The 19,904-nt window shown below is 39.2% G+C and overlaps 1 protein-coding gene across 1 annotated transcript; it reads right to left on the bottom strand.

The window, feature by feature from the left end:
- Positions 1–499: 499 nt before the first annotated feature.
- Positions 500–1,018, bottom strand: MSGN1 (mesogenin 1). The gene has a single exon (XM_034763904.1). The coding sequence runs from the start codon at positions 1,016–1,018 to the stop codon at positions 500–502; it is 519 nt and encodes a 172-aa protein (XP_034619795.1).
- Positions 1,019–19,904: the final 18,886 nt, after the last annotated feature.

Here is a 19,904-nt window from a genome sequence, read left to right as displayed (position 1 = left end):
AAATCCTAATATTAAAGTGCCTACAGACCATTATGCTTAGTATTTTTGTATTATTTTTTACATCTTTTAAGAATTCACTTTAAACCCATTGATCTTTTTTTTTTAGTGAGTAGATTGATTATTTGGCCAAATAATCAGTCCTTATTAAACAGAAGATTGGTCAGAACTGTGGTGAGTAAATCCTAGCAGAATCTATTTGCCTTGCTCACTATTGAATCAGACTGATTTTAATATATTTTTGAAGCTCATTAAAAAAAACCCAACCCAACAACCCATAACTCAAGTAATGTACAAGTATAAACATCCCCTTCGACTTAGAGCATTCTGAGATATGTACAGCAGCTACCCATCCATCCCTATTCCTTTTGTTCTGTCTTCATTTGCTCAAGACACTCTGGATTTTTTAAAGGAAGAACTAGCTCAAAGTTCCATTCGATATTTTTAAAGATTCCTTAGGAGGGATCCAGTGGCAGGTTTGTCAGGCGGTAGGGAAGGGTGTCTATGCCCGTTTGACATTGTTCAGCAGGTCTGTGAGTTCACTGATGTACTTGATGGTGTATTTCAGTGTCTGTATTTTGGTGAGAGGCTGGCCTCTTTGGCTGTAGACAGGAGGTAGGTAATTGCGCAAGGTGTGTAAAGCATCAGCCAGGGTCCTCATCCTGAGCTTCTCTCTCTCACTGGCTTTCCTTCTGCGCTGGGCTGACATCCTGGCCTTGGTACCTTTCTGAGCCTTGACCTGTCCAGCATTCGGTAAGTATGCGGAAGGAAAATCCATCAAGCTGTATCCGATCAGGCTGCCGCTGCTGCTGCTGTTGTAGGGCATCTCAATCACAGCTGGGCAAGGGGAAGAAGAATACGATTCAAAGGAAGGAGATGGAGATAAGCTGTGAGGGGATGAGATCTGGTTCAGCTCATAGGCTCCTGCATTACTCTTCCAGTCCCAGGAAGACAGAAAGGCAGAATGATCAGTGCCCAAATCATCTTCCATATTCGGCAAAGTCTCATGCAATTTATCCATCCAGGAAGAGCAGTTGTGAGAAGCAATTCCCTTAGCTAACAAGCAATGGCTGAAGTCTTTATGCAGGGAGACCCTTTTATGACAGGGGGTGGGGGGGAGATGTGACAAAGTGGGAAAGAGGGTTTTGTGAGGGGAGTTCATAGGAGGTCCCAAGTGCTAAGATGGAAAATGAACTCCTGAAGTGTTATTTTCTTCTCACCGATAATTATCTACCTTCAGCTAAAATACCTTTAAACTAACAGGCAACAGTGAGAAGGAAAAAAGATTATCTTCTTGTAACTAACCAATTAAGACTCCACATCTACATTTAACATTGCAGTGGGGAATAATTATTAAAAGAGGCAAAGGAAAAAACAAAACACAGCAACAGCTTTATTTGATTTTATTAACATGATATCTAAACAAAGATTAGGGGCTAATTTAGCTACAACTAATCAAGAAAGAGATCTTGTAGTCATCATGGATAGTTCTCTGAAGACGTCCATGCAGTGTGCAGCGGCAGTCAAAAGATCAAACAGGCTGTTAGGAATCATTAAAAAGGGGATAGAGAATAAGACGGAGAATATCTTATTGCCCTTATATAAATCCATGGTACACCCACATCTTGAATACTGTGTACAGATGTGGTCGCCCCTTCTCAAAAAAAATATACTGGCATTAGAAAAGGTTAAAAGAAGGGCAACTAAAATGATTAGGGGTTTGGAACGGGTCCCATATGAGGAGAGATTAAAGAGGGTAGGACTTTTCAGCTTGGAAAAGAGGAGGCTAAGGGGGAATATGATAGAGATATATAAAATCATGAGTGGTGTGGAGAAAGTGAATAAGGAAAAGTTATTTACTTGTTCCCATAATATAAGAACTAGGGGCCACCAAATGAAATTAATGGGCAGCAGGTTGAAAACAAATAAAAGGAAGTTCTTCTTCACACAGCACACAGTCAACTTGTGGAACTCCTTGCCTGATGAAGTTGTGAAATCTAGAACTATAACAGGGTTTAAAAGAGAACTAGATAAATTCATGGAGTTTAAGTCCATTAATGGCTATTAGCCAGGATGGATAAGGAATGGTGTCCCTAGCATCTGTTTGTCAGAGGGTGGAGATGGATGACAGGAGAGAGATCACTTGATCATTACCTGTTAGGTTCACTCCCTCTGGGACACCTGTTATTGGCCACTGTCGGTAGACAGGATACTGGGCTGGATGGACCTTTGGTCTGACCCAGTATGGCCATTCTTATGTTCTTATGCTGTGAAGTGATCACTTGGCTAGAAAAAATTATCATCTAAAACCACGTAGCATTATTTTCTGTGTAGTTATTTGAAGTCAATATATTATAACTGTGATGAATTTGGCCCACACTCTCTGCTGGAGCGATATTCACTCATAATCTGTGTTGTAGACGTAAGTCAGAAAAATGGTTTGCTTAGTTTTCTGTTTACACTTATAGCTTTACAGATTTCCCTTGACATTTGGTTATAACTTCTCTTTGAAGCTCTTTGTTTTTATTCGTAGAACAAGAAGCATAAAGGCTTATTCCCTGCAGCCTGCACATTCATTTACCATTATAAATTGCCCAACTCAAACCAAAAAGAATCTGTAACTGTAAACAAAGTTGAAGTATTATAAGTGAAAAATTACAAATACAGATTATTTTTTTAAATAGTGTATGAGCTCTATGCCCAGACAGTAAACCTTTACATAGAGGTTTTTAACTGAAAGTCGTAAGTACAGCAAACATACACAAAACAAAACTAAAAGCTATTTATGTAAGATGCTGTACTTCTAGAAATCCATCCCTTGTATTAAGAGGGAGGCAACTTTCACATATTCACAGAAAGACTCTCCCTGCATCCACTGCAGTCACTGATAAAACTCCCAGTGAATTCAGTAGTGCAGCATTAGATCCATATCCTTTAAATGGGCGACAGGGGATGGATCACTTGATTACCTATTCTGTTCACTCCCACTGAAACACCTGGCACTGGCCACTGTCAGAAGACAGGATACTGGGCTAGATGGACCTTTGGTCTGACCTAGTATGGCTATTTTTATGTTCTTATATTAATAATACTCAGTTCACATATAGCACTTTTCATCTGTAAATCTCAAAGCATTTTAAAAAGAGGGTAATCATCATTTACCCTTTTACAGAGGGGGAGACAGAGGAGGTGCCTCGCCCAAGATCATCTAGTAGGTCAGGGCAGAGGTTGGAATATAACCTAGGGCTTTTGACTCCACTGCCCTCTGACTCATGCGGCCTCCAGTCACAACATTAGTTAGTAATGAAGGAGTCACAGAAAGAGCGAGAAACATAGAAGAGAGGAAATTTGGAGTCAGGAGGGAGGAAAAGCAAGAGGCTCCCTTTGAGGACCAAATTGTGCCCTTGCAGGTCCAAATACAACTCTTATTGAAGTCAGTAGAAATCCTCAATCTATATGTGAAGGCAAAACTTCACCCTTAATTTGTAATCTGGAAAATGATACCAAATTCCATGAAATTCTGCAAGTTTTTCCTGAATCCTGTAAATGAGGTTTTTGTGGGGTGCAACATCCATTCTGAAAAAGAGGGAGGAGAGATGCCCAAGAATTTTATGCAGCCAGTGAATATTAAAAATTGATGGGGACATTCCATTTCTCTGTGGTTATGACACTTGCACTGGTTTAATTAAGAAAACTTATTTGTGTTCAGTTAGCATCCAAAACAATGTTCACTGAAATCAATAGACTCCCATTAACTTCAGTGGACTTTGGATCAATAAGTTGTGTACAGGCCTTTATACCATCAGTTCATGGGAGACTTGATATTGATATTAGAGTGTTCTTGTGCATGAGGTAAATGAGTGAGAACCACAAAGCAAAGGTGAACAGTTCTGGCACTCTGAGTGGAGACTTGTTTAACAATATTGAGCAACAGAGTATGTAATGTGCTAGGAATTCCACTACCACACCACACCTCACGCAGGATTTTTTCCAGATTTTATTCTGAGTGAGCCCATTGCCATGCTGTATGCTGGTTTATTTCCTCATTAAGGAAAGTCAGTTGACTTAACATATTATACAACTACCTGTGGACATTAAAAACCAAATGATACCAACTGAGGGACATTTTCTGTGATTTCACCTAGTTGCATGCGGGCAACTGATAACATGAAAGAGACCAAGAAAGAAAGTGCTAAGCTACCATACATAGGTGACCATTTTTGTCCTCATTAAAACCTCTCTCACACCTCTTTTTTTCTCTCTTCGTATGTTCCCTGGTGACCGTCTCTCTTTCAGATTTTACTTTCTTCCATTTTATTTTTCATTTTTCTATCAGAGTACTTTTTCCATAGTGTCTCTCAACACAAGAACTAAAGTGAGTCAAAAACAGAGGAATGTTTTTGAGGGGAAAAAACTGAGAGTGCTGGGTCAAGGAAGTTTCCAAAAAAACTTAAATTGCTCTTACTACTACTATTTGATTTGGGGTCAAATTTTTGAATCCTGAAAGTGAAATCGAAATTAGGCTCAATGATTTCACCCATTCTTACGGTTTCCTTATTTTAAAGTGGTTGAAACCATCAACAACAAATGCATCAGCAGTGTGCACAAGTATGTATGCATGTTCACAGTTCATTTTTACTGAGCAATATCATGTAAAAATAGCAGATACAAACAGGAAGGTTCCATAGCTATAAATTTTGGCTGCATATGAATAGCTTTATCTAGTATACTATGTACATAAAATTGGAAGGGATTCAGACAAGATATTTGGGGGGGGGGAATGGTAGGAAAACGCAGATTATCCCATATCTGCCTGCTATGGGGGTTCTTATACATTCCTCTGAAGCATTTGGTGCTGGCCACGGTCAGACAGGATACCGGACTAAGTGAACCATCCATTATGGTGACTCCTATGTTCAGACAAATCTACAAAAGAGGGGAAAAAAGGTAACGGGCCAGATTTTGCGATGTGCCCTCTCACTGTGCACACAATTTTTTGGCACAAAATGGGAGGTCAAGATGAGCCCCAAGAACCTGATCCAAAGCCTCTAAAAGTAAATGGAAAGATTGACATGGTCTACAGTGGATTTTAGGTTAGGCCCTAAGCCTCAATGTGCAAGCACTGGAATCACAAATAGATGGTTGCTATCAAACTAATTTGTATTACAACCCATAACAGGAATAATTTGTTGATACCTGCTGAACACTTCATGATGTTGTTTTGACACTAGTAAAAATTAGATTTAAAATGTGCTACTGGGAGGAAAGCTTTTACAAATACCCTTCATTCTCCAACTAGGTACTGGATTTATTTTTCTGTACAAGATAAAATATTTGATACTCTTTCCCCTGCAAGTCTCAGTAGAAAATCAGAAAACAGAGAAATTCAGTTATTATGGGCAGTACATTCCCATAGCTTTCCTTTAAGATATGTAAAATTCATACATTTCCACAATGTAATAATATTGAAAGTTATTGAGTTATGAGGCTAATATCATAGAAACACTCACTGACACTTAAATGATAAGGCATTTTCTGCTTGGCTGATCATTTTGTTTTTTGTTTCAGTAATTTATTCAGCAGTATAAAAGCTAACATTGCAATCTTCATCTCCTTTAAAATGAGAGGTTTCTTGGTCAGATTTCTGACCTATAAGAGAAGGGGCGGGAGGAAGGAAGAAAAGTAAGAAATTATTATTAAACTTGTTTCTGTATGAATCATTGCAGACAAGAGTCTTTTTCTCAAATAACCAGAGAAGGCACTAGAATAGAATATAAGATTTATCCTATAATATCCATCCAAATTGTGTAAAGAAGCCCTCACACCCATGAATATGGAAATTTTTTATTAATGCACATTTATCTTTTGGGAAAATTTACTATGAGAAATAAATATATCCAGTAGTGTATTTCTGGCAAGTTTGGGGAATGTGTAGGCAGAATAAACATATCATAGTAAGAAGGAGTACAAAAGGAGAGAAAAAGTGTTGCAATTCAGGAAAAATATAGCAGCATCAGATTTTAAATGAATTAACGTAGGCAAATGTGTTTCAGTAGCAAAAAGAGAGAGAAGCATTTTATTCTTTTAATATCTAATTTTATTTACAATCGGGACAAAATTCCAGTGAGACCTCCTTTGTTTATTCCAAAAAGATGGAGGATACATTATTATCAATTACAATGGGACCTTGGCCTCCAGGAGCTGAGAACTATATAAATAGATCACAAAGAAACAGTCCCTGCCCCATGCTGCTTACACAACCATACTTCATTTTGCCTTTCAGATAACAATTCCCCAAATGTTAACTGATTAATACCTCTTCTCCAGCAATTGTGAATTTTATTTCCTGTTTTACAGAGGTTAAACATAGGCACAGACCAGCTAATTACCTGAATTTCAAAAATGCTGAGTGAGCATTCACAGTTCCCATTGACCTCAGTAGGAGTTCAGCACTTCTGAAAATTAGAACCATAGATTTCTTGTCCTGGGTCACACTCAAAATACCCCCGATTCCCAATTTTCAGTTTCACTCTAACCAATACACTATGCTTCCTCCCATGCTTGTCAGTTATTTGGCTACTGGGTTTTTCAAACAGCAAGGACTTTTGCAGTATTCTTGCTCATGATATAAGCCATGATCTCATTTCATATAAATAAGAGTTTTCTTAAGAGGACAATGTTTTAAATAACATTGATGAATGGCAAATTACAATTCACTCGAAAAGAAAACTAAAAGTCTTTAAGACAAGACAACAAAAAGGTGGGTGGGAATGACAGTGGACCCAATTCTGTGAAATGCCCAGAGTCCTCAGCTCCTACTGAAGTCAATGAGAGTTGTGTGCACACATGTGAGGTTAGAACTGGGACAATAACTATTACTTTCATCATTAGCAGAACATTTATGAACAGTTGGGGATGGGATTTTCAAAAACACTCCAAGGGCTGGCCTAACTCTGCTTTAATTAAAGGCAACTGGAGTTTTACTATTCTAAGCACTTTTGAAAATGTGATCCTTAAACTTCAGACACTTCAATGTTCTTCAGACACATTTAAAAAAAAAACTAACTAGGACCCCGATCCTACAAGGGAATCATGCAGGCAGATACCATTGACTTCTGTTGGACTCCGTATGGTCACAAGAGTCACCCACACAGTTCTCTTTGCAGGATCAGGGCCTATAGCTTGACTTTAAAACCTCAGATGTGAGTATTTGATCCTCCAAAAAGTGGCAATCCCAACTGACTGAAAAGTGACAGCAGCTCCCCAATTCATTAAAACAACTGATCTCTAAGCAACTGGCTTCCTAGATGAAAAGACTTACGTGTGGAATTTACACCTACCCACCTTTTAAGTACGGATTTTATTACTTAGTGTTTTTCAACTGATATTTGGGAATGTCTTTTTAATACCCCTGTTAACAGAAGTTGAAAGGAGAATAGTCTATGTGGTTGGTCTTTAATGTCTACTGGCCATTCCAATCAGAGGGAAAGGGCAAAGGGGAAAAAAATAGCCTATGCTGGCTTATTTTGCTCAGAAAATGGAAGACAACAGATTTTATCAAAATAATAGAGACCTATTCAATCAGGAGAATTTCAATGTCCAGTTCTATGGCCCCATTTTTTCAGCTGTTTTTCAGACACCTGCAGTGATATTTCAGGTTTCAGAGTGGTAGCCGTGTTAGTCTGTATCAGCAAAAACAACGAGGAGTTTTTGTGGCACTTTAGAGACTAACAAATTTATTTGGGCATAAGCTTTCGTGGCTAAAACCCACTTCATCAGATGCATGGAGTGGAACATTCAATTTGGCATATTTCAAAGTTAATTTTCATATTTTAAAAACATTTGAAGACCAACATCAGTACCCATATTCCATTAAAAGCCTAGCCAAGTTATTTCCAAGGGAGTCTCATATTTTCTTCATGAAAAGCTTGATTTTTTTTTGTTAATAACTTTTGTTATTGGGTTCAGATAGCACTTATTACTACGGCTATGATTTTGTCATGGAAATTTTTAGTATATTTCATGGCAGAGGTACAGGACAAAGAACAATAAGCCACTTGAAGGTCACAAAATATTGTAGTTTTCTCTACATTAACATACACAAGAGTATAGTGGGGGGGGTGCTGAAAGGTGAGGTCTGGGCATAGGGGTTGGAGAGTCAGCCTACACTGCAGCAAACGGCTCCTGTCCAGCAGGGCTAGACCCAGCTCCCCACTCCAGGCATTGTGACCAGGTGCACGAGATCACAGCACCACTGAGGTAACCTCATGTCTGGCTTGTCTGCCCCCTTCTCTCCTCCCCCCCCCCATAGATGGAGACAGGGCGCAGACAGGCCAAACCTGAGTGGTGCTGCAACATCATGTACCAGGTTGCAACACCATTCGGTTTGGGGCCCTAATCAAATGTGTTTTTAAAACCACTTCCAAGATTTCATGGACTTTATTCAAATTCATGATTTCCGTGACCTCTGTGACAAAATCGTAGCCCTACTTATTACTTATTTAAATTGTGGTAGTGTCTACAGACCCCTACCAGGGACCACGGCCCAGTTGTGATAAGGCATTGTATTAACAAGTAAAGCATGTTTTTCTTCCATTAAAACAGCACACAGTGCCTTGCATTCTGAATGGACAGTTTTCCAGAGTGATGCCAATTGTCATCAGGATATTCAGAACCTCTTTGCAGAGCTCACAAAACCAGCTACAGCAGCTGAAGAAAATCAAATTAAAAACAAAAATCTATGCTTATTTCAAGTCAATTAGTATATTCTTTAAATGCTACTTAGTAGTGACCTGAGTGGGTATGAACAGGGGTGCTAACCAGTTATTCAGGCCAAATTTCAGCACATACTGTTCCATTTTGCCTGCTTAAATTCCCTCTTCAGTTTCAACTGGAAAATATCATCTTTACTTCCTGTCCTAAAACTGTTGTGTAGCATTGGTGTGTGCTGCTAGACAGTGGCCATATTTCATCCCGGAAGTGGCTCCATTGTAGTGCTGGATGTAATGATCCTCGGGGACATAGCTGGCATATCAATTTAATTGTTATAAAACTATTGATATCCCATGAAAAAGGGCAACATACAAATTTGAGATCATAAACACCAACAATAATTAGCCTTCATATAGTTTGCATGTTCAAAGAACTTTGCAAATATCAGGGCCCAAATTCAATGTAGTACTTAAGCACAGACTAAGGTCCAATTTTTTAAGCAAAGCACTTAAGCACATGCTAAAGTCACATGAACTTCAACTGCAACCATTTCTTAGCTCTTTTTATCTGCTATGGAAATTAAGCATATGCCTAAAGTGAAGCACATGTCCTTACGTGCCTTGCTGAATTGAGGCCTAACAAATTAAACATGGCACACCATTGTGAAATAGACAGGTGTGTAAATATTATCCCCCTCTTACAGGTAGGTAAACTGAGACAAAGTCAAGTGACTTGCTCAAGGCTACACAGTAAGTCGATAGCTGAGCTGGAACTAAAGCCCACATCTCCTGATTTCTGGTCCAAAGTTCTAACTAGAGAATGCTGCCTTTGCACATCGTATCATTGGGCTCTTCCATTTTCCATCTATGTTAAAATCAATACAAAGTCCAGGAAATGTTATGTTGTGAAGAACAGTGCCAAGTAATCACTAGGAAGGAATGCCTTGCCTAATGAGGCCACTATACAAGTTGGGTACTTGTGCTCAAAATGTATTCAGTATCTTACTCCTAGGGTTGTCACTTATGCTTTTCATCCTGACAATTTGTATTTTTGGAGGTTATGTTCAGCATGGCAAAATTCGTCAGATTTTTTTCTTCAACCTAGCAAAGATGTGCATCAACTTTTTAATAATCACATGCTAGTCAATTTTTGATTCTTTTACGCTTTTAATCTTCTTCAGGTCTCATACCCATGAGCTGTACAATTTCAATATTTTTTTTCAGGTTTCCCACCATAGCTGTGATGATTCAGGACTCCAGTATTTTTCCTCTTAATGCCTGAATTGGTTCTTAAAGTTAGAGCTCCCTGTGTTTGAGTGATAGGAGGCACAGTTCCTGGGGGACTGGATTTTTTCTGGCTGAAATCCTGGTCCCATTAAAGTCAATGACAAAACTCCCTATTTACTATCAGAGGGGTAGCCGTGTTAGTCTGAATCTGTAAAAAGCAACAGAGGGTCCTGTGGCACCTTTAGTTAGTCTTAAAGGTGCCACAGGACCCTCTGTTCCTATTTACTATCTTATCCTTACCTTCATCTTGTCTCCTCTGCCTTCTCCCCCTATTACTATCTTCCTCTTTCCCTGATTATCCCTCTCCTCTTGTACTCATTATCTCATCTCTCCTTCCCATCCTCTCATCTCCTGTAGGTTTCCCCATTAAATTCATCTTCTTTTTTCTTCATCCTTCTGGATGTTCCAAGTAGAACATGCTTTTTAACCCACACAAATCACACATTCATACCACATGCCAGTTCACCTGCACCACTGACTGAATAGCTCTCTGCCACCTCCACAGAAAGATACAGTCACTTACTGTGGAGAGGAAGCATTTGATCACCACCTGGGACAGGATTTGTTTTGTTCTTTCCCTTAGCTGCAACACATGGGAAATCCCCAAAGTATATGTTGGAGAATTAGTAGGTCTATAGATTTAGGGTGGGGTTCAGCTGAGGTTCTCCACTCCATTATTGATCCTGCATAAGCTAGTGTTGCTTGGAGAAGACTCTGCTAGAATCTGTTAAACTATTTTCACTTCCATTGTTCAAAACAAATGAGAGAATGTAAAAGCCAACCTACCAGAAAAAATGCTGAACAGAACAGTGAGTGAAGCACATCAATCTGTCGCCTCAAAGGAAGTGACAATAAAATGGAGACTTGCAATGAAGAAAGGCCTGTAATCAAATTCAGTCCTGCTGTTCACTTCTGTGAGCCAATTATAGTATGGGCCACTAATTTCACCCTCAGTAATGGGCACACACCCTTACCAGGAAACATGGGCTCTATTCCTACCTCTACCACTGACCTGCTGCAGGATGGTGGGCAAGTCACTTCACTTCTTTGTGCTTCCATTTCTCCTCCCTTCCTTTTATCTGTATTGTCTATTTGGATTGTAACCTCTTCAAGGCAGGGACCATCTCTTACTAGGTATTTCTATGGAGCTCAGCACAATGGGTCCTTGCTCACATTTGGGGCCTCTAGGTGCTAATGTAATACAAATAATAATTTGATAGAATATAGACACAAACAGCAAGGAGTTAAATCTAATCCTCTAGGATGCTATGACAATATTCCTTTAAAACTACCCAAGTCCCCTACAGAAACAATTTACAAAAGTACATATTGGCAAGTAGGACAGAAACAAACAGGACCATAGGGAATTTTGAATTTCCCTAACGTTGACCTGCTCTGTCAGGCTCTGATACACATTCAATTTAAGACTCTTGATTGAGATCTGGTGCTCACTGAAGGGCTGAAATTGAAACAACACAGACAGATATCTATCTTTTGGATAGATATCTGTAAATGTACCAGTAACTGAATTTTCTAGGAAGTGCTACTAGAACTTAATTCTCCTAAAAGCTTACAGGACCATTTAATGGAGAAAACAGAAGAAGGGCCTATACAATACATATTAAATATATATGTTAAAATGTAAATATATTATCAAAAAGTAATTTAGCACTTGTATAAACCCTTTCTATCTTAAAAGAACTTGTCAAACAATAACTAATAATTTTAACACCCCTTTAAAGTTCCTAAATATTATGGGAGGCAGTGTGGGCCCACTGATAGGGCAAGTGACTGGAAGTCAGGAGACCTGTGGTCTGTTCTTAGCTCTGGCACTGACCAGTTAGCGAGAAACAGAGAGGTGAAGTATTTTGCCCTATCCGTAGACTGATGCTTACCTTCCTTTGAGATGAAAAGCACCATAAAGAAAGTATTAATTACCCCCTTTGTACAGATAGTGAAACTGAGGCAGCGACATTGAGTGACTTAATCAAGGCTACAAAGGGAATCAATGTCAAGCCCAGGATTAGATGAATTCCTTGAACTCAGTTCTCTGATCAGCCATTTTGACAAAAAGGTGAAGATATCGTCTATTGTATTAAATAAGAGAGAAAATATTTGTGGTTCAACTAATTATTAGCTGCAAGCTAGACAAGTTCCCAGTCAATGTTTTGGGTTTATAGTTCAAAAGAACTGTTAGGAATTTTAATTTAAAAAAATCACTTACAAGCTTTAGGTGACAAGCTTCATTTTACCTGTTCGCAGCCCTGGGGCGGATAAGCTCCCTGTTTTCGTTTCTGTCTCTTTCAAGGCTTTGCCTTTCAGCCGAGAATACTAAAACAGTGACCACACACCCCTACTCCCCAAAGTGGATTGTATTGTAAGATATAAAAACAATATAATTCAAACTACAGATAAATGAGTCTCATCTTGACTTCAGGAGACATTGGCTCAAGCCCTGTATTTCCCTTAAACCGTTCCAGGAGGATTTTTTTTTCCTAGATAAAAATCTAACATCATATATTCAAAATATTTTTGGCCTGTGTTATACACAAGGTCAGACTATGTGATCTAACTATGCTTCCTGACCTTACAAATCTACAAATATATGAATATTCACTTTTGCTGATGTATGTTTTCCAGGATGTTTTTGAAACTAGTTTATCACTTCAAGATTTTCCACCTGGTACAATGTAGTGGGGGAGAGGGGAGGGGAAAAAAGATCAAAAGGTCTATAAATGTGTCAAACTTTAAAATGCAAATCACCTGCCATAATGTTGCTGAGAACAAATCTTTCATTATCACCTTTCTGTGAAAGGTTCAAATTAGCCTGAATTAGTTAAAAAGAACAAGCAAAAGACAACAAATTTATCTTCTTGTGGGTTTTGTTACCTTTTAGATTTATTTGGCTAATTACACAATACTCCATTACTCAGAATTATTCCACAATGAATTCTTCAGGCAATCTATAAATAAATGGTGATCACATAATGGTGTCATTATAGTTAACGGACAGATATGGCAATGTTGCTTGAAGTATTGATAATTATAGAAATGGTTTATTTGTAATGCCAAAGGAATCCTTATAAGCAGGACACTGTAGGCTGAAATAACTCTACCATTCTAAGTCAATATACGACATTGGAAAATATAGACATTTTCTATGAACTGTACATGTCAATGATCCTTTAAAAGTTATAATGAGCAAAGTTTAAGGGCTAGGAATTTTTCTAGATGTCAGTCTTACAAACTTCTATCGTCTGTGACAAATAACATTTCTTTAGTATTTAGAGGTATATTCATTTAGAAAGAAAGGTCTTCTGCAAAATTCCATCCTCCCTCATCCCCAGCATCTATGTCACTTCCATGTCCTTCCAACTTAAATTTTAGGGCCCAATTCTGCAGTGAACTACACACAGCACCTCAGCTCATGTGGCACATATCATGGGATGGGGATCTTTATTTCCAACTCAGTTTAAAATTTTTAAACTTTAAAGTTTAAAATGCTGAAACACTGTAAATACCTTACTACAACCGAAGGAAATCTACATATATTTCAGAATGTTATGGAAGCAAAGATTACTGTAATTTGCATCGCTTAATAAAAATGCCAGTCCTTTCTGAGGCTAGCAAATTAAAAGCTGTTGTGCCAGCAATGCATGAGTTATGGAGCCTTCCCTCTCCGGGTTACCAATTGAAATCCAACCAGGATTTGTAGTGATATGACTGAAAGTGATCTCAACAGACTTCTTATTGCATAGATATCCCTGTCACAAAAATCAGTACTCTAACTGGTGCCGCTGGTGGTCTTAACAGAGAATTCATGGTCATGGATAGAAACTGAATCATCCTAATGCTCTTAGAGCTGGCCTTTTTCGGGTAGGGAAGAGGCACGTGTATGGGAGAATATGGGGAAACCTAGTATGGCTACTTCCAGTACTGTCCATTTTACATATAAACTAGGGCTGTCGATTAATTGCCGTTAACTCACGCGATTAACTAAAAAAAATAATCATGATTAATCGCAGTTTTAATCAAATTGTTAAACAATAGAATTGAAATTTATTACATATTTTGGATGGTTTTCCACATTTTCATATATATTGTATTCGATTTTGTAGTTGAAATCAAAGTGTATATTATTTTTTATTACAAATATTTGCACTATAAAAATAATAAACAAAATAGTATTTTTCAGTTCATCTCATACAAGTACTGTAGTGCAATCTCTGTCGTGAAAGTGCAACTTAAAAATGTAGTTTTTTTGTTACATAACTGAACTCAAAAACAAAACGATGCAAAACTTCAGAGCCTACAAGTCCATTCAGTCCTACTTCTTATTCAGCCAATTCCTAAGACAAACAAGTTTGTTTACATTTACAGGAGATAATGCTGCCCTCTTCTTATTTACAATGTCACCAGAAAGTGAGAACAGGCATTCGCATGTCACTTTTGGAGCCAGCATTGCAAGGTATTTTCATGCCAGATGCGCTAAAGATTCTTATGTCCTTCATGCTTCGGCCAGCATTCCAGAGGACATGCTTCCATGCTGATGACGCTTGTTAAAAATAATGTGTTAATTAAATTTGTGACTGAACTCCTCAGGGGAGAATTGTATGTCCCCTGCTCTGTTTTACCCTCATTCTGCCATATATTTCATGTTACAGCAGTCTTGGATGATGACCCAGCACATATTGTTCATTTTAAGAACATTTTCACTGCAAATTTGACAAAAATGCAAAGAAGGTACTGTAGTGAGGCGGGGTGGCTCCCCTCCACCCCAGAGAGGGACGAGCCTATCCGGAGGCCAGGGTGGGCAGAGCTAGGGAGCTCTGAGCCCGCCCCTCAGAGGTTCAGGCGGCGACCCGGAAGTATAAAAGCTCGACCTCAGAGCTCACTGGAAAGCCAGATGCATCCAGCCTAGTCCGCGACTGGGAAACCCCCGTGGCCCAAGGTGCCCGCCAGGACTGGCTCGACTTGCCCTGCGCCCGCTACCCGGAGGAGTTGCCGGGCCTGCTGCTCGCCCACTACCCAGAGGAACCTATGGTGCTGGACCCCCCAGAGGACACCACCGTGACTCAGGTACCACAAGAGGGGCAGCCGACCCTAGTCTGGCTGTAGCACTGCCAGAGCCCATGTCAGTGTGTTGCGGCCAGGATCCCCACTGATTCAGCAGCAGGTCTTCTACCGCTGCTAGAGCCCCGGGCTGGGACGCAGTGGAGTGGGAGGGCCTGCGTCCTCCCTGCCAACCAACTCGTGGGTGGCAGTCTCCCCCTCTCCCAGGCCTTTTAGAGGCTTGGGCCTACTGTTACTGCTCAGCCCTGACTCATTATTGCCCCACCCTGACCTAGGGCCTGGGCACACTGTGGTTTGTTCTGTTACTGCTCAGCCCCTGCCTGAGCTCCTGACTTATTATTGCCCCGCCCTGACCTAGGGCTTACTACTGTTTATATTGCTATAGCATTACTGCTCAGCCCCTGCCTGAGGGCCTGAGTCATTGTTGCCCCGCCCTGACCTAGGGCCCCGGCATAAGTGTACTTATTTCTGCCTCCACAAGGGCCGCCAGGGAAGTCACCCGCGGCCGGACTAATTCCCCAAACCTGAGCTGTGTGTAGTGAGCCAGTGTGGCTCCCTGCTGCCCCAGAGAGGGTTGAGCCCCGGCCAGCCCCTCTACAGCTACCCATACGAGATTTCTAAAGATAGCTACAGCACTTGACCCAGGGTTTAAGAATCTGAAGTGCCTTCCAAAATCTGAGAGGGACAAGGTGTGAAGCATGCTTTCAGCTGTCTTAAAAGAGCAACACTCCCATGCGGAAACTACAGAACCCAAACCACCCAAAAAGAAAATCAACCTTCTGCTGGTGGCATCTGACTCCGAGAATGAAAATGAACATATGTTGGTCTGCGCTGCTTTGGATTGTTATTGAGCAGAACCCGTTATCGGCATGGACGCATGTCCCCCGGAATGGTGGTTGAAGCATGAAGGGTGGTTAGTGCATGTGTCATGTAAATATCTTGCGATGCTGGCTACAACAGTGCCATGAGATTGCTTGGTGTCACTTTCAGGTGATATTGTAAACAAGAAGTGGGCAGCATTATCTCCTGCAAATGTAAACAAACTTGCTTGAGTGATTGGCTGAAGAAGAAGTAGGACTGAGTGGACTTGCAGGCTCTAAAATTTTACATTGTTTTATTTTTGAAATGCAGTTATTTTTGTATATAATTCTACATTTGTAAGTTCAACTTTCATGGTAAAGAGCTTGCACTACAGTACTTGTATTAGGTGAATTGAAAAATACTATTTCTTTTTTTTACAGTGCAAATACTCATCAAAAATAAAATGAGCACTTTACACTTTGTATTCTGTGTTGTAATTGAAATCAATATATTTGAAAATGTAGAAAACATCCAAAAATATTTAAATAAATGGTATTCTATTATTAACAGTGCGATTAATCACGTGATTAATCACAATTTTTTTTAATTGCTTGACAGCCCTAATATAAACTAAGTACATCTTTTTGCCTAAGGCTATTAGTCCATTCTGAGCACTTAGAGTACTTTTTCAGGAATGTAATTATCTTTGCTTTTTTATAGGTAGTTATATTAATTTGTATGTAATTTAACCTGAGTTTAAAAGTGCATGTGTAAACATTTGAATCACTACAAAGCAAGAGCAAAGCTGATATATTATGCCCACCATTTATCAAACGCAGGGTTGACTAGCAGGGTGGTTTTTTTATGAGGGATGGGAATACTTGAAATTATTCCCCAGCACTCCTTCATTTGTTGGAACCTGGATTTGTTAACCCTCTGGGGAGGCTGCAAATCCCATTTTTTCCTTGGGCTTTTGAGGAAAGGTTAGGCTGAGGTCTTGAGTGTGGGTGTTGTAGAGATTTATGGTGGTAGCAGTTATTCACATTGTGTGTTTTAAGTCATGGGATAGGCACCCACAGTGCAATATATTTTGTATATAATGGAAGAAAAATAATAAACGATATTCACAAAGTATACAGATAGTTAATGTGAGACCTCATGACTTTTTAAAAAATAAGACAAATATTCTATATCAAATAGAATAGTGCAAGGATTTTTTTTTTAAAAGGAAAATAACTATATGATGGGTGCAAGTTCCTTGTTCTGCTGTGTTATCAGCCCTAAGCATTGGAAATATGAGACCAGCATGCCCACTTAATATGGATTTATCCTTCAGCCTGTCCAAATGGAAAGGAAGAATGCCCCTGATGTATTATTTTAGATGAACGATATGGGCTAAAGATGTTAACATAACCCTGTCACTGTCCAACAATAAACAGTTGTAAACAAGGTTCGGTGTGTGGTATACAGCCTGCTTAGTACCATGGCAAACCCACCATTAAAATTATTTTAACCTTTTTATTAAAAGGTACAGAGAAGAAAGAAAAACAGAGCATTTGACAACAGCTCACCTAGAAGCTGTTGTCAAAGCAAATATTTTCCAGTGATAGAAGACAGTAAAATTAAGATCTATCGACTCTACAAGCAAATATCTGTGCAGAAGATCTGGAATAAATACTGGGATATGTGCACATTAGGATTATTAAATTATATTATAGTAGAACCCAAACTACCAATCAGGACAAGGATTCTATTATGCTAAGTACTATACACATACACACGATGACATGGTATCTGCCCTACATGTACTGATAAAATTGAAGTATGGTCATGGGGAAATATCTGTATTGCTCCTTGTATAGCCAAATTTTCTACTCTCTATATGGATTTCAAGTGGTGAGCAATATGGAGGTACATATAAAGATATGCAGAAAGGCATAGTTAGAGGAAGCTTGTATCTGGATCGCTCTGTGTGAGAGACCACTTCACCTACCACTGAAGTAGGGCTTTCCAGCACAAATACTACATGACAATTTAGGGTAGAAAGTGAAGAATGTCTCACCAGCTCAACTACAAGAGAAACTTAAGTAAAGCAAAATGTAATAAAACTGAAATATAGTCTGGATGTTGGGGTTAGCACACCTGCACCCAAAGGGTGCCATGGAGTCTTTAATATCCGTAAGTTGTCACTCTTTCACCCTACAGCTCATCTGAAAGACCGTACCTCCAGTAGCACAGTGCCACCTTATGCCATGCTGGGGCATTGGCTCAGTAATGACTCACAGGAAAAAGGATCACCTACTGAATCTTCTGGAAGCAGTGGTGTTTTCCCTGAAGATTTTTCACCCAAGGCCTGACTCAAATCAATACTTCTTCAGTTTTGAGCTTAAGCGTGAGCTAGTGTTGCATCCATAGGGCCTCATTCTACTTCCACTAAAATCAGCACTCTTATTGGCTTCAGTGATTCCTGCAAAGTCATTTACCAAACTGTAGGTTCTACAGTTGAAAATATAAAAATCACTGTTACCACCAATAGAACCAAGACAATTTTAAATGTCTGAGCTGTCACTAAGTATGTAGCACAGCATCAACAAAAGGAAAAATAGTTCACATGGCATACATTATGTGGCAACTGTAAAAGCATTTGTAAACTCAACTCTTGCTCCTTTTAAGCTTCAAGTCCATAGGAGCCTTTCAGAAACTCATCTGAATAATGCAAATGTGGGGCTATATGCATATGGAATAGGCCATCAACTATGCAAAATGTCCCTCCCTCCCCCCAAAAAAACCCTCAACTCCTTTACCAGAATTTAGCTATTGACAGGTTTTCTTCATTTTCTATCATAGAAAAATGTTATATATATATATATTCTGATCCTAGCAATGCTGTGCACATCTTGAGTGACTGACATTCATCTTCACTGTATTTACCTTTAAACAGAAAAGCTGAATGCATGACAACTTCAACTTTAAGACAATTATCAGTAAAAGGTTCCTAATCTTAGAAGGGGGAGTATTGAATTGAGCCCTGAGAATTTGCGAAGGCTGGTTTTGGGCTATTGCTGTTGGGATGAAACATAGAAAATCTCATGGTGAGAAAGATTAATGGGAGCTGTTATTTGAGACAAGATAAGACCTTTTCATGTCTAAGAAGGTGTTAAACCCTGCTATATTACATCAACAGATAAAAGGAAGCTGCAGTTAGTAATATTACTGGAGCTTGTTGCAGCCTAAGTGCTACTGACAAAATAGTAAAAGTCAGTGGTGAATTTAGCACTCTCTCCTTCAGGAAACAAACTAATTTGCATTCTTAAAACTGCTAAAATGGGTGATACAACCAGAATGTACTACTGTTCACTCAGCTCCCGGGTTCAGATGATAAACCGAGTTTCTCATGTGCAGATTAACAGCTAACCTTTTAATTTTACCCAATAAAAATGAAGATTGTGGGTAAAATTTTCAAAAGGGCCTGAATTATTTAGGAGCACAAGCCCCCTTCTCAAATATGATTTTAAGAACTTGGGGATGGGAGACTTAGGTTCCTAAATGCCAAAAATCACATTTGAAAAGGAGACTTAAGCCCTTTTGAACATTTTACCCAGTAAAAATACAATTTAGATCAGATTCATGGATTTTAGTCAGTCATCTATTTTGGTTTAAATCACAATGAGAGAAATTTATTTGAGCAACATCATTTTTAACAATTTTAGTTTTCATAGACGTACATTTGTCAGGATATTTATGAGTGACAGAGCACCATTTATACACCCTTGTATTTTAAATACAATGTACTCAAATTTAGAAATTCCTAGGTTCTAGCTACAATGACTACCCAATCCTAAGGTTTGGGAACAATCCAAAGTGAGGAAAAAGGTTTAATATTGTTCATGGGACCATGAACCCAGATCCAACAGTCACAAGCTGGGAACGGAATGGACAACATAAAGGTTCTAATGACACACACATCAACTATGCAAAATGTCTCCTCCCCCCTCCCCCCCAAAAAAAACCCACCCTCAACTGCTTTACCAGAAT

The sequence above is a fragment of the Trachemys scripta genome, chromosome 3 (genome assembly GCF_013100865.1).
Source record: "Trachemys scripta elegans isolate TJP31775 chromosome 3, CAS_Tse_1.0, whole genome shotgun sequence".
NCBI lineage: Eukaryota > Metazoa > Chordata > Testudines > Emydidae > Trachemys > Trachemys scripta.
This window is presented reverse-complemented; position numbering and strand designations above follow the sequence as displayed.